Source organism: Lutra lutra, chromosome 13 (genome assembly GCF_902655055.1).
Source record: "Lutra lutra chromosome 13, mLutLut1.2, whole genome shotgun sequence".
Lineage (NCBI taxonomy): Eukaryota > Metazoa > Chordata > Mammalia > Carnivora > Mustelidae > Lutra > Lutra lutra.
Genome location: NC_062290.1, coordinates 86,867,050 through 86,882,457, shown reverse-complemented (window position 1 = coordinate 86,882,457; position 15,408 = coordinate 86,867,050). Strand labels below are relative to the sequence as shown.

Below are 15,408 nucleotides of genomic sequence, written 5' to 3'. Positions count from 1 at the left end.
ACTAGCCTGGATGGCCGATCAGGGACTTCTGACCCTTTGAACTCTGCGCTATTGTCTCTCTTGGCTGCTCTCTCTTTTCTTCCCTACCGATTGGTAATGGCCCATGTGTGAGGTTCTTTCTTCACTATCTGTCTCCCCATGACAATTCAAGGGCCACAAGGACCAAAACTGTCTGTTGCTACTCGACCCCCAAGCTTAGCACACTTCTCGGCATACATGCTCAATTATTACCTACCTCAATTATTACCTACTAAAATATACCTACTGAATAGTGTAACATTTTGGGGGTACATTTTCAACTGGGTGGGCCAGAGCTGGAAATCAAACTGGATTTGCTTAGATGACAAACCTCAACTATAACAATAAAAATGGAAGTATACTTCATAAATACATTATAAACCCGAAAGCACACAAATGAAATAAATTCTTCAAACTTTACTACAAAGGTCACTGTGTCAAATGTCAACTGTGACCGGGCTTTTATGGCCCTGTTGTCACAAACCCATTTCCTTCTCTCATATCTCTCGCGTTTGACGACTATTTTCTATTATTGCATTTCAGGTAGCTTGGTCTCAGGGAAACAATGCACACGGCTCAGCGCTGCACGTGGAAAGCGGAACCTTACTAATGCAGAATAAATCTCTGACCGTGTAGAAGAGGTTTGAACCGTTAACCTAACTTGAAAACATCAGCTGCTTTCAGAATTGCCAGATCTAATCTATCATAATTTTTTTCTTTCCTGGCAGTTGCTTTTCCGTGTCATCGCTGCTTTCTGCATTGAGAAATTAACAACTGGGTATGTTTTCCTGCCCCGTAGATGGATGGGCATTCATCAATATCCTTCTCAAATGTCTTCTACTTGACAAGTTGGGTTTTACACAAGTCAACTGCAAACCACTTAGCGACCTCACCCTCCACACTCTACAAATGTCCCTGATCATAAAACCAGAACATCAGTGGTGTGGCCATTAAAAAAAAAAAAAAGGCATCGAGAACCCTCCCACGCATACAAAACGGGACGCTGCACTGTCCAAGCTTCCCGCAGCCCAAGTGCAGTCTCTCTGCACACGGGGCTGCTGCTCTACTGGGTTTAATACGGTGGGTCTGCGACATCATTAATTTTGCTTGTTCCTCTCCCCTCCCCCATCCCGTGCTCTCTTTCATTTCCTCCTCATAAATATGAAGAACGTATTCCCAATCCTTGTTGAGCAAATGATTCATGCCAAAAGCCCAATATGCACTGACTCAGGGTATTTATACTGTCTCTGGTAGCCAGTATTTGCTAGTATACTGTAATTATTTCTGACAACCTTGCATTTAAGGTAGCCACAGATAACCAACTTAATATTCAAATGTTCATAAATCCTTCTGTTTAATATCCTCCCTACCTAATCTATGTACATTATTATTACAGGTAATGCAGAAAGTACAGGGCATGAAAAGTGCAATTAATCTCGATCCTTCCCCAGGAAGCAATGTCACTCCAAAGCCAGGTTTCTGTATTAATAGCATTACTGGGGGAAAGGAATTTAGGTTCCAAAGGAGTGTCCCCAAACTCCTACACTGGGAGCCTCGAGCTGCCTAATTAAGAATCTGTCCAGTCTTGAGATCCCACATCCCTCCTCTACAGTTGTAAAAATATACGCTATGCAAAGTCCTGGTTGTGACAGCAGGGCCGGGACAGACCGGCTGTAGTAGATTAAAATATGCCCGTTCCTACCGTGCTCCTGGGCTGGCAAGTGGGTCCCTGCCACCCCCGTGAATGGATCCCTCTGGGTCTCACTAAAGGACTCAGTCGTTCTTCTTCTGAAAACAGAATGCACCGACTTTCCGTCCTCCTTCAGAGGGGAGGCAGAGACCTCCCCCACTGCCCTCATCCTCCTCCCCCAGCCCTTCCCCGCACCTGCCCCACCCGCCTGGGGTAAGGCTTACAAATGAGCATTCAACACCATCTCTTTCTGTTCAACAAATGCCGATGAACTCGATACACTTTCTACAATATGTTTATGCAGGACCCCCTGAATTAGCAAGTACTGGTGACTTCTGTCATTTTTAGACTTGTCACTGTCCCCAACTCCAAGGGATCAGGACTCTCTTGGCCTAGACTACCAATACCCCAGCTTTCAGGGGAAGTGCAAAACAAATCTCCCAAACACAAAAACAAAACAAAAAACCCAAAAAAACCCAGAAATCAAAAACAATCAAAGGGATCGTGGCTGTCCTGTGAGGCCACAGCCGGGAACTGCAGCTTCAGGCAGGAGAGGTGGGCCTGAGCAGAGATCAGTAACGAATGCCAATGCTGTGAGACCACTGGGCACAGTGAGTTGTTCAAATCCTCGGGACTTCGTCCTGGCTTCCCTGAGCGGCAGAGAAGGCACTGACCTGTGCAGCGGGCAGCCAGCAGACAGAACAGAGGTGACGAAAGCTAAAAATATCAACAGTTTCAAAAACAGGTTTGGGTCAACTCCAGGGACAAAGGGGCATGAGAGAGGTCTACGTGTGGGTATGGATGCAGGGGCGGAGGAATGGAGCAATGAGGGGGGCGGGGCGGGAACTACCCCTAACTCCTCAAGCCCCCAGCTGGAAAGGCAACCCGGCTTCCAGACTGTTCCTCAGCGTCTCCTCGGGCTGCACGATGAGCCCCAGGGACCTGCTCAGGCTCATTACAGGCTCAGCAGCCACCTTCTCGCCTATATGAGAAGGATTTCTAGTGTTTAGTGCGAGGACTGTCCCTGCCCCATTAGAAACTCTGTACTTTATAGCAAGCATATATTACTCTCATAATTAGGGGGGAAAATTAAAGCAATGACTTCTCCCCCAGTCCTGAATACATTAGGAATAATTTTCCTAACAAAGACTTATCAGTAAACAACAGGAACGGCTGGCGGAAGAGAGTGCAAGCCAGAGGACCACGTGACTGTCTCCTCCAGACAACACTGACGGGCCACAAAAGGGCCCTGGGATAGGACCATGGGCTGTGTCATATGTGATGGGGACGAAAACTTACTGTTCCCCTTTCACACTTCTGAATGAGGATGTCTGAAAATTTGTTTTCTTTTTAAACCATGAGGATATATCACCGGCATAATAAAATTTGTAAAAATAAATTAACAAAAACATTCTTCCGGCCATTTTTTTTTTTTTTTTTGCATTAGAAAGCGCCAATAACATTTAGGCCCAAAATAATATGTCACCCCTGAAAATGAAAAGCTGACTGCTCCGTGTTTGGGGCTAGGGAAGACAGGTGACCTTGGACAAGCACAAAAACTCTCTGATCTCAGGAAAGGAGCTAACACTTCCAAAAGATTGTCTGAGGATGGGAGAGGCTTATTCACAGAGTGCCTAGGACAGGCCTCCTTCCCAGTCAATCTGTACAAATCCTCATGAAAGCTACTTCCCTTTTTTTCTAAGCCGCTCGTGAAAACATTCTGTTGGAAAAGCCTCAATAGATAGCTTTAGAATGTCCTAATTTATGGGCCCAAGAGTTCAGAACGGCCTACTGAAAGAAACCTGCACACGTGCAGATACCTACCTGCAGAAACAATGAAATGTCAAACGTCACAGAGACTCAGGGAGAAACTCAGTCATTTTGGAAACAAGGCCGTGTCTGGGGAAGGAAGGGATCATGGAGCATCCTTCCAGCTCTGCTTCTGCGTGCTGGCCAGCTTTAAATCCAGCCACGCCGGCAAATGCTCACGTCCACACCACCCTGTGATTTGTGACTTACAGGAAGGCTAGGCAAATGAGGGCCGGGGGAGAAATTTCCTGGTTCCCTTTTGAGAACACATTTTAATGGAATTCACTGTACACTGGAGTACGAGGTTAATAATACTGTTAATAAATGAAACACAGTGCAAGCTGCTGATTTTACCCAGTTCGCTAAAACCACAGATTAATATGGCAAGGAAAATAAACCACAACAAAAAAAAAAAAAAAAAAAAAAGAAAGAAAGAAAGAAAAAAAAGAAAAAGAAAGAGGAAATTTCAACCAGGCAAGTAAACGCCTTGTGCTCACGCAGCAAATGGACGCCACTGCTAGACTTACATTTTCTTTGGAAAATGATCTTGTGAAACACAGGTATCTGGTAACCTTGGATTTAAATAAGCCGTCTTTCCAGAGGTCAGCATCCACACCATCTGCTGTCTGTGCGACCTGCACCGGAGAGACAGAAGAAGAGTGCAGGTAAGGCAGGCTGGGACCGAAGGTGGACGCGGGAAGCTTCTCCGTACCTGCGCCAATTAACACTGGGCCGAACTCTCCTGGCATCTCATTAGTGCATTTCGCCAGACCCTGGGAAGAGACTTTCCGAAAGGGGAAAAGGGAGAGTGTGAAAAATACAACTTCTAAAAATATTGTCCCCAGGGAAGCCGTTGATTAAAGACACCCTGACAAAAACGGTTCTAATGAGAAAAGAGCAACTTTTGTTGCAATGGACCAAGGAGGGATTGGAGAAGTCAGCACATTAAGTTGCTCATTACCACTTACTCGGGGGACGGGAGAGGGGGCAGAAAAAGGTCCAACGGGGTGTGAAATGCCACCTGAGAGGGGAGCCGCCTTCGGGGAGCTGCCTGCTCCAGGACCCTGGGGCCAGCCGGGGTGCTTGTTCCATGGGACCCTGGTGGGGACCCGGGGCAGGGTGCCAGGGAAACTCGCTCCTCGCTTTGTCTTCTCCCTACAAGCTCTGTGAGGGGTACTCAAGGTCGGAAACTGTCTCATGATAGAAAAATAAAAAAGACTCAGCTCCTTGTTTATAGTCTCACTAAGAAACCATTTTCCTGTGCGCGGCTAGAGAAGTGTTCCTCTCAGGAGCACCCAAGCATGAAGCCAGCCTTGATTTGAGTCTTAAAGGACCTGTGTACTGGGCTGGGGGCGGGGTCCTCGCACGAAGGCCCCTGCTTTGGGGCTAAGAGTGGGCAAGGAGACCGGAGAGCAGAGAGAAATAGCTGGACGAGGGCAGCAGTGCCCCCATCTCCTTCCAGACAGCTCTCTTCCCGGCCTGTCAGGCACACTCTTCTTTCTCACACAGCAGCCCAATGGGATGGCACTACCGGCCCAGGGTCTGTCGCTGGCACCCCCAGGGGGCACACAGCCAGGAAGATGGAGGGAGCAGCACCCCGTTTCTGCTCTCTGCCGTCTCCCCGGTTGTCCTGTTGAGGTTTAGAATTTGGGATACAATCCTTGATCTGACAAACTGCTGAAAGCACCTCCATGCTTTGCATGGAAACTGCCTCCATTGAGCCCCAGCCCATATACATGCGCCACAGCACGCCAGTGGCCTCGGGCTGTCACGTGTGCAAGAGGATGGGGGTGTGCTGGGCTGCGACGCTGCCTGGACATCCCCGGGGCCCCCATAGCCATGTTCTCTGAGGCTGCCTCAGAGAGGCCCAAAGGCCAACTGGCAAAAGAAAAATGCTTTTTTCCCCCCACTCCAAACCGAACAATTGTAAATTAGCAAATGCAGCACTAGAAAAAGAAAGGTCCTTATGCTACATTTGCAAATATGTTTGACCTGAAACCTGGAGGAGGAATGGTATGGGGATAATCTCGGGGACCACTGGCTCCAAGTATGTCACCCCCACGGAAAGACATGACACAGAATGGCATCAGGCCTCATCAGCACTTTCCCCCACAAATGTCCTCCATCGAGTTTCCTGGAAAACATGAGATTTCAGGCAGTGGCACTAACTCTGCCACCAAGGATCCTCTTTGTCGATTTTCTCCTGTGGATTCCAAGTTTTGTAAGATTTTTTTGTCTCCCCAGGTGTCCTTTTCCTGTACTTCCTCAATTTTAGGCTGCAGTCATTTGGGAATCATCCATGGATTTCAAGAATAACGCTTCAGGAAAAAAGAACAGAATGTCAAAAGGTACAGATCTATTTCAAGATGCATTCCAATTTCAGAGCCCTTAAGATGTGAAAATAAAAGATACTACAGGAATAAAGAAATAAGGGAACTTATATGGTTTCTCTAATAATAAATATTTTATTTTTGATAAATTTAAAAAAAGAGTCTGCAGAACACTGGAAGGCTGTGGAATCCCACGCTGGGACCTCAGAAGACAGAGCTGTCTTTAACCTCCCACCAGAAAAGGAATGGAGTTCAGAAGGGCTCTCCGGGATATCTGGGAATTCCACTGGGGGGGTAGGTGTGCCCTCGGTCAAGACTATTGTTTCCAGGGCTTGAGAATGGTGGTTCCCTCCGCTTTCCCCACTGCCTGAATTTTCTTTTTTCTGGATGAGAAGACACCTCACTGTGATAAAGAGGCCAGGGCAAGCGTGTAAAGAGAAAAAGCTCGCAGCGGGCCTGCCCCTTCCTCAGAGGCCCAGGCAGTGGCAGTCCTCCAGCTCGCACTGGCGGAGCATTAAAAATGGACCACCAAGGGCCTGGCTTTGCCCTGAGGCCACAACTCATTTGCAGTGAAGTAGAAATGTGTAACCCCCTCCAAGCTCACCTCCGAGGGGAGGTGAGGAGGGTGGTGAGAAAGAGCATGAGCAAGCACAACCTCGTGCCCGCACGTGCGCACGCGTGTGTGTGCGTGTGTGTGTGTGTGTAGAACGCAGAGCTTCCCAAAGCCTGGACCCACACAGGGGATGGACTGGAGCAAGGAGTGAGAAGGCCAGGGTCCCAGATCAACAGGAGCACTAGAGAAGTGGGCCTGGTGTAACAAAGCCGGGCATTCCCAGCCTTGCCTTCCCCAGAACACCCAGAAACTTCTTTCCCACCCAGTCACAGAAAGGTGATTACTAATCTTAATTCTTCCCATCCCAAATTAGATGAGCTAATGATCTCCAAGTTAAGCTGTGTATGAGGCAGGTGCCTGCACGGGCCTCCATGCAGAAATTCACATCTCCACTCTAACCATGAGACCCCTGAGGCCAGCCTCTGACTCGGGATAGGAGAGGCCGCGGGGAGGTGGAGAGGCCGCGGGGAGGTGGGCCGAGGGCTGCAGGAAGTGGTGCTCTAAGTGTAGCACAGCCCATAAAATTAAGAGGTAGACTTGAACTTGACACCTGGTGGCTGAAGAAAGCCCTTCCTCCTGGGGGCACTTTGGTTAGGGATGATGTACGCACAAAACATCTACCTTAGTGGACTCCAGGGAGCACCCACAAAGCCCGGATCACGTGTCTGAACTAGAAATGAAGACATCTATTCAAACCAAACCTTCAAAATGATGTCATGCTACATCAAGATTCAAAAAGTCCTAAACTGTCACACTGGGGTTCAGCTGGTCCTCTGGGAGTCCTTCTCCAACTCTGGAATATTATCTGGTTTTCAAACACAAATTATATGCATGTGCAATGAACGTTTACCTGCCCCCTGCTATCCTGCCCCTGGACTAGAAGCTTCACAAGGAAAATTCCTTATCTTTTCCCTTCAGTAAGCACAGTGCCTGATACATATGGGCTCGATCAAAACTTGTTGAAGGAATGAAAGATTCGGCCATTAAATCAGGAGCAAACTGTGAAAAGCTGTACACCTTGATAGTGCCCCAAGTAAGGTAATCTAAAAAAATTTTTTAAAAGATTTTATTTTTTTATTTATTTGAGAGAGAGGGGTGGGGAGGGAAGGAGCAGAAACTGAGGGACAAGCAGACGCCACACTGAGCACAGAGACCAACACGGGGCTTGATCTGACGACCCTGAGATCATGACCTGAGCCAAAATCAAGAGTCAGATGCTTAACTGACTGAGACATCCAGGCATCCTGGTAATCGAACATTTTAAAAGGAAGTTTCCAGAATCTAATCCCTTGAGCTGAGTGTATCCCCTTCAGAATCCCCGCTCTGTGAGGCCACACACCCATTTCGACAAGGAGGTCCCTTAGTCTTCTGGTCATCTTGCTGGTACCCTGCCCTGCTCCCCAAATCACTGGAGCATGTCCAGTGCTGCCACGGTGCCTCCAGAGGATCTGTTACGGGGCTTCACACGCACACATGCGCACACAAGCACACACCCCACAGCTTCAAACACACTCTTATTACACACTCACACGCACACACACTCATGCTTCTCTCTTACACACACTCACTCTCGCATGCCCACCGTCTTCCCAGCATCTCCCTGGGGCCTTGCTTCTGGGGAGGAGTCGGTGGGCAGTGACAGACTGAATGCATGGGTTTGTCTCCCTTCTCTGCCAATATGTGTCTCAAATGACAGTCGTGTGCGGAAGGTATGAGCCCCCAAAATAAAGAGCAAGAGAAGAGTGTGATGCCAGAGAGATGCCAACAACTGCCTGGAGACGTGGATGGTGAAAGGCTGGGTTTTAGCGAGTGGAGGGGGTGACATCTTAGGCCCGGGAGGAGCTAATGATCTGTCCCCCCAACCCCTGGGCCCCAGAGCCACCAGATTCCGTTGGGGTGAGGGTGGGGGTCGTGGGTTGTGTGTGTGTGTGTGTGTGTGTGTGAGTTTCCAGCTGGAACAGGAAGATCTGAACAAGGTCTAGAAACACAGCAGTTACACTCCCAGATCCCCACCCCCCACTTCAGGTGCATTTTCTCCAGAAATGGAACCAGTAAGGCTCAGGGCTCCAGAACACCAGGAAGAAGATTCCAGACTGAAAACAGGGGGGTAACCACGCACACTGAATGGTGGGCCCTCCCCCTCCCCTACCCCCACCTGCTACCACCAGGCTTATCCTCCTTCCTGCTGCCGGCACCTCAGCAGCCAGGGGTATCTCCTAAACGCTGGATATGGAAGGATTTGTCTCTGGAGTCACTAAAGACTACCAGAGAGCGGATCAGCACACCCAGGCTCCAAGGTCTCCTGCTACAAAAGCTGCTTCCCAGCTCCCTCACCCTGGGAGCCACCCACTAGCCCACAGGCTCCAGCCCCACTCCTGGCCCTCCAACCACACCGACTAGTGTCTCCCTCTTAAATATAAATGGACAACAAAGGATCACCAGGTGCTGGGGTAAGTCTCCAATATGAAAGATAGGGTCCACACCAGAACGGGCACTTGAAGGTAGCACAGATAGCATGAGGAAACAAAGTTAAGGGACAAACGACCAAGCCCATAATGCATGTAACTGCAGCCACCAAACAAGTGGTGGCTTTGAATTTGTGAAAAAATTCAAGTGCACCAAACAAGTGCACTTTGAATTTGTGAAAAAATTCAAAGGATCAATTTAAGAATAATATAAAGAGCCTAGAAGTAAAAATGTTATAGATAAAATGAAAATTTTTAAAAAATACTGGAGGGGAACATTGAGGAACTCTTTTAGAAAGTAAAATACAAAGATGAGATAAGCTATATAGGAAAGAAAAAACTATCAGGACAACGTCCAACTAATGCAATCTCCAGAAAAAGAAATAAAAAAACAGAGGAGAAGGTGAGTGTACCTACTAAAGAGGCCTTGGAGGTCCTAGCACAGGGAATGAAAAAGTCTCAAAGCTAATCAAGAGAGAATCCCACCAAATTTCGGAGAAATAAAGCATTTTTAAAACTTCCAGAGAGAAGTGACAGGTCACATACAAAGGAATGCAAATCAGAAGGCATCAGACTTCTCTGACGCTAAGTAAGAGGAAAAACATCTGTAAAATTCTGGGGGAGGGGTGCCTGGAGGCCTCAGCTGATGGAGCCTCTGCCCTCTCTTCTGGTCCTGATCCTGGAGTCCAGGGAGGGAGCCCCGCACTGCTTCCTGCTTAGGGTGGAGTCTGCTTCTGTCCCTCCCCTAGCTTGCTAGTGATCGGTCTCTCTCTATTTCTCCCGGGAATCAATAAGATCTTAAAAAAAAAATTCTGGGGAATTCTGGAATTCTCTTCCTAAACCAATTAATCGTGAGGGCAGAATAAAGACCCTTGCGGATGTGCAAGGAGTTAAGAAATTAATCGCCCATCGGGCCTTTCTTGGGAACCTACTGGAAAATGCATCAGCAAAACTGGGGATGAAATCAATGAAGAGGAAACTACGAACCCCAGGAAACAGATCCTGCACAGGACGGTGAAGAGAGGGTAGCAGTATGCCAGGGCCTAGATACAACACGAGGAAAAGAAGAGAAGGTCATGGCGGGCCATCCGAGGGAGGAAGAGACAGGAGAGTTGTTGGAATTGTACTTAAGCCCTGGGAAGAAATACAGATGGGTGTGTGACAGAGGTACTGGAGCATTTAGAAAACTAAAAACACAGGTGTAAAGCTGTTTGAAAACATAACTTATTAATTAACTTAAGGTTTTTTAAAAAAAATTTTAAATGTAAATGTAAAAATCAAAAGGCACTTAGTATGGAGGTTCCTCAAAAAGTTAGAAATAGAACTACCCTATGACCCGGTAATCCCACTACTGCGTATTTACCCCCCAAACACAAAAACACTAATTTGAAATGTATATATTTTGATATAGATATCAAATATCTATATATAGATATTTGATATATATCAAATATTTTTGATATATATCATTTATTATATATTTATCATATATAAATATCATATATATCATATATAAATATTATATCATAATAATCAAAATATCAGATATCAAAATAAATATATTGATATAAATATTATGATAAATATTATGATAAATATTATCATATATGATAAATATATCAAATGATAAATATTGATATAAATTGATTGATATAAATATATTGATATAAAATATCAAAATAAATATATCATATATATTTATTTGATATCTATATCAAATATCTATCAAATATTTGATATAGATATCAAATATCTATATCAAATATTTGATATAGATGTCAAATAGCTATATCAAATATTAGATGTCAAATAGCTATATCAAATATTTAATATAGATGTCAAATATCTATATCAAATATATCAAATATCAAATATATATCAAATATCTATATCAAATATATATCAAATATCTATATCTATATCCATTTCTATATATATCCATTTCTATCCAAATATATATATCTATATATATCCATTTCAAATTAGTGTTTATATCAAATTTTTGATAGTGTATATATCAAATTTTGATAGTGTATATATCAAATTATTGATATATATATCAAATATCTATATCTCTATATATTATTCAGCCATCAACAAGAATGAAATCCTGCCATTTGCAACGAAATGGATGGAGCTAGAGAGTGTTATGTTAAGCATAATATGTCAGAGAAAGACAAATACCATATAATTTCACTCATATGTGGAATTTAAGAAACAAAACAAATGAGCAAAGGAAAAAAAGAGAGGCAAACCAAGAAACAGACTCTTAAGTATAGAGAACAAACTGATGGTTCCCAGAGGGCAGGTGGGGGGGCAGGTGAAACAGGTGATGGGGATTAAGGAGGGCACCTGTGGTGGGCACCTGGTGATGCATGGAAGTGCTGAATCACATACATGTTATACACCTGAAACTGATGTAACACTGCATGTGAGCTATACTGGAAATACAATACAACACAACACAACACAATACAATATAACTGGGAAAAATTTTAAAAAGAAAATTTAAAAATTCGAATATAAAAATCAACAGACACATAGACAATTAAGCAAATGAAAGAAACAAGTCAATGACTGATTCCAAGAAAGTGGAAAGGTTGTATGAGAAAGAAAAGGTCCTCCCTGTTGGCCTTCTCATATGTAAACACTGACAACCCATTTACCAAAAATTGTGATGCTGCCTGGTGGGGGAGATTATAAGAAAACTAAATGTGTAGGATAGGTAAATTGAGAAGTAAGCAGTTTACTCAAATTATTCAGAAACAAGGAGAGAAAGAGCCAGAAATGAGGAAATCTAAGAGTTGAAAGTGACAACCTCTAGGAAGTGGAAAAGGAAGAGATGGTCTTATAAGCCTTTTGGTACTCTTTGATTTTTTTTTTTTAAAGTAGACTCCATACCCAGTGTGGAGTCCAACATGGGGCTTGAACTCACCACCCCGAGATTAAGACCTGAGCTGAGATCAAGAATCAGACGCTTAACCACCTGAGCCACCCAGGTGTCCCAGTACTCTTTGATTTTTTTTTTTTTAACTGTAAATGTATCACTTTGTTAAAAGAAAAGTGAATTTAAAAAAAATTGGAGAGCTGGAAAAATATATCATGGAAGAGCATATGGGAATATATTATTCCTTTTAGGGAAACCCCCATGATCAGGGGCATTCCTACAGGTGCAACAGAACCACAATGTGGTGCATTCCCCAGAGTGTGACAATGTCCACAGCTGTGTGCACGGTGGATTCTGCTTTCTCTACTGCTAGAGTCCATGAAGAGTTACTCCCTGGGTGGGGGGAGGGTCCTATGAGTGGTAGCCCCCAGCCCTACAGAACCAACCACAGGACTTCTACCACTTTATACTCCTCTGCATTCAGGCAAGGCCCTGTGTTTTCACCACATTCCTTTGCCTGCGAGACACAGAGGTCCTGGAGCTCACCGGCCTGAGACGGAGGGTGGGGAAATGGAGGAGGAACCAGGACAGGAGTCCACAGAAACCAAGAAAAGTCAGAGCAAGCAGACCTCAGCGAGAGACAGGGCTTCTGGTTCGCTGGAGGGCCAACACGTGACTCGGCCCCCTGGGGGGTTGGGGGGAGAACTGGAGTCTGATGCCACAGCACCCTCGCAGACAACCTCTTGTGCAGTCTGCCCCAGTGCGGCACGTACTGCAGGGACTAGTAGCTAACACCCGCTGTGTACACTCTAAGCGCCAGGAGCCTCTCTAAGTCAGCAGTGTAAGTAACACGTTGACACAATACTAGGAGCCACGGCAAATCATCATCAGTTACTCTTGATTTTATAGGTGAGGAAACTGAGGAACAAAAGGGTCTTGGCTCAATTGATTGTGGCTATGCCTATGCAAAAGAACAGTTATTCAGTTCTTAAAAAAGATGAAGTATATTTATAATTATGTCCATGATATATTAAGTGTGGGAGGGGGATCTTCCTACCAAGAAGCATATGAGAGAACATAAACACGCAGTTCTCATAAAGCATCGGGGACAGATGAACGGTCCAGTCAAGGAATGGACTGTGGCTGTGAACCAGCAGTTCACAGAAGCAAGACGAACGGCCAACGAACATGAAAATATGTTGCATGTGGGTAATGATTAAATTAAAGTGCCAATAGCCAAGATGCCACTTTCTCTATCAAACTAACAAAGACACACTTTAAAGGGGAAAGACACAATCATCCAGACAGGCTCTGGGGGAGTCAGGTGCCCTGACTGCTGCTGGAGTATTAAGGGGTATAACTTCAGATGAGATTCATTTAGTGCTGCATATCACGGGCCTTAAAAAACAGACGTGCCTGGGATTGTGCTGGCTCAGCCGGTTAAGCGCCCAGGTCTTGGTTCCAGCTCAGGTCAGGATCTCAGGGTCACGGGATGGAGGCCTGGTTGGGCTCTGCACTCATCAGCGAGTTTGCTTTGGATTCTCTCTCTCCTCTTTACGTGTTCCCCACCCCGCGCTCACTCTCTCTCTCTCAAATAAATAAATAAATCTTTTAAAAAAATACAGACATGCCTGTGACCCAGGAATTCCACTCCTGGGCCGAGAGCCCAAGCAGTGATGGGATGGGGACACGAGAGGACGGCTGCCATCTGTTCATTCATACTGAACTTCTGGGCGCCCGGCTCTGATCACAGGGCAGACAACAGACAGTCGAACAAGACAGACTCAGTCACCAGCCCCACAGGGTCGCAGTCTTGTCGATGGGGGAAGACACACAGTAAACACATAAACAAATATGTAAGATAATTTTAGAGAGGAATAAGTGGCTTGCATAAAATAAAATAAGGTACTTCCAGGGAGGCCATCTCTGACGAAATGCCTCAGTGCTGACACCTGGGGGACAAGAAGAAACCGTCTTATGAGATCTGGAGATACAGCCTTGCAGGGCAAGGGGACAGCTAACGTGAAGATAGGTGGAAACCAGGCTGATGGGTTAAGAGGACAAAAAGCGGGGCTCCGTCACCAGAGTCTGGTTACATGGGAGGAGTATTATCTATACGTCCCTTGGGGCACAGTGTTTAAAGGCAAAAGAAGGGAACGATGAATTTCTAATGATTAGAGAACATCCTTACAGTGGCAGACTCTGCAGCAGGAAACAATGTGGAAGACACGTATCTAGGTACATGGGAAGTTCAGGGGGAAGACTAAGTCACAAAATGGTTTAGATAGTACAATCTCATATTTCGTTTCTTAAAAATAATCTACATTATAGTCGAATGATCTAGACAAATGTAAAGCCAAGCGTTAACCACTGTTTGGCTCTGAGCAGTTGAGATCATGGGTATTTTTTGGTGTTCTCTTTCTTAATTGAAGTGTAATCAACACACAATGTTGTATTACGCTTCAGGTGTATAACACAGTGATTCGACTTTTGTTGATACTGTGAAATGATCCCCGAGGTAAGTGTAGTTCTTTATTTATTTGACAGACAGAGATCACAGGTAGGCAGAGAGGCAGGCAGAGAGAGAGAGGAGGAAGCAGGCTCCCCGCTGAGCAGAGAGCCCGATGCAGGGCTCGATCCCAGGACCCTGGGATCATGACCTGAGCTACCACGCGCCCCATGACTACTGTGTTTTATAACTGCAAGTTTGTTTCTTTTGACTCTCTGTAGCTTTTATACTAAGAAAAACAACCATCTACAAGACTTCATTTGATGGGGTGAGAAATAATGATCTACGGGATTTCAACTTGAGAAACACTGTGAGATCAGCTCCTCCTCAGAGCTGCCCAGAGAGGGGCTGCATGGGAAGTCCTTAAAATGGTCAGCCATTCTTCCTTGTCAGCACTGTGTACTCCCTGCTCAAGGAGAGGTTCTCGAAAGATGCCACAGCTGACCACCAGGCTAACTACGAGACTGGTCACCCCATGTATGCCTGGTGTTCTAAGGGAGCCCACCCACAATGCAAAGATGTATCTGGCAGACACAAAGTGATCAAAAGGGCCAGGAAACTCTGCAGACATTCCAAAGGAAATATCTGGCCAGCGCTGTGAATAATGAAGTTCAAAGGCCTCTTGATGTGTGAGATCACCCACTGCGGAAACACAGACACTCAGCCCAGGTCAGACAGTGGCCAACCGTGAAGCCATTTCAACTCTTAATCAGAGCAGTTGGGGCACCGTGTGGAGACAGGGAGCTGGTCACCTCTCTTCCGAATCCCTAACAGGAGGTATGCCCAAAACGCTTTCTAAAACCCTAACATGAAAAGAGCCATCTGACTGATGACGAGGCCAGAAATCCTTTGGTTGTTGTTTGGTTCTGATTTCATTTGCATTATTTTATCCTTCTGTATCCTGAACTGACAGCTCAAGTCACCATAGATTTTCAGCTGAAATGTCTAATGTTTCTTAGCAAAAGAAACGGGTGCACGCCCCTGTCCCGGAGACTGTTCCATCTCCCTCGGTCTCTGTGATTCCCTGCCTCCCTGGCTTTGCTCTTTGGGTTCCCTCTGGAACCTCTCTGTGTGGAACGCTCTCATC

General features: G+C 45.6%; 1 protein-coding gene across 1 annotated transcript in view; it reads right to left on the bottom strand.

Moving 5' to 3' along the window:
• The window catches only part of MVB12B (multivesicular body subunit 12B), a 183,529-nt gene that overhangs the window by 120,478 nt on the left and 47,643 nt on the right, over positions 1–15,408 (bottom strand). The window contains exon 3 of the mRNA XM_047701014.1: positions 4,045–4,152. Within this exon, the coding sequence (XP_047556970.1) occupies positions 4,045–4,152 (108 nt within the window). The remainder of the gene's footprint in view (positions 1–4,044; positions 4,153–15,408) is intronic.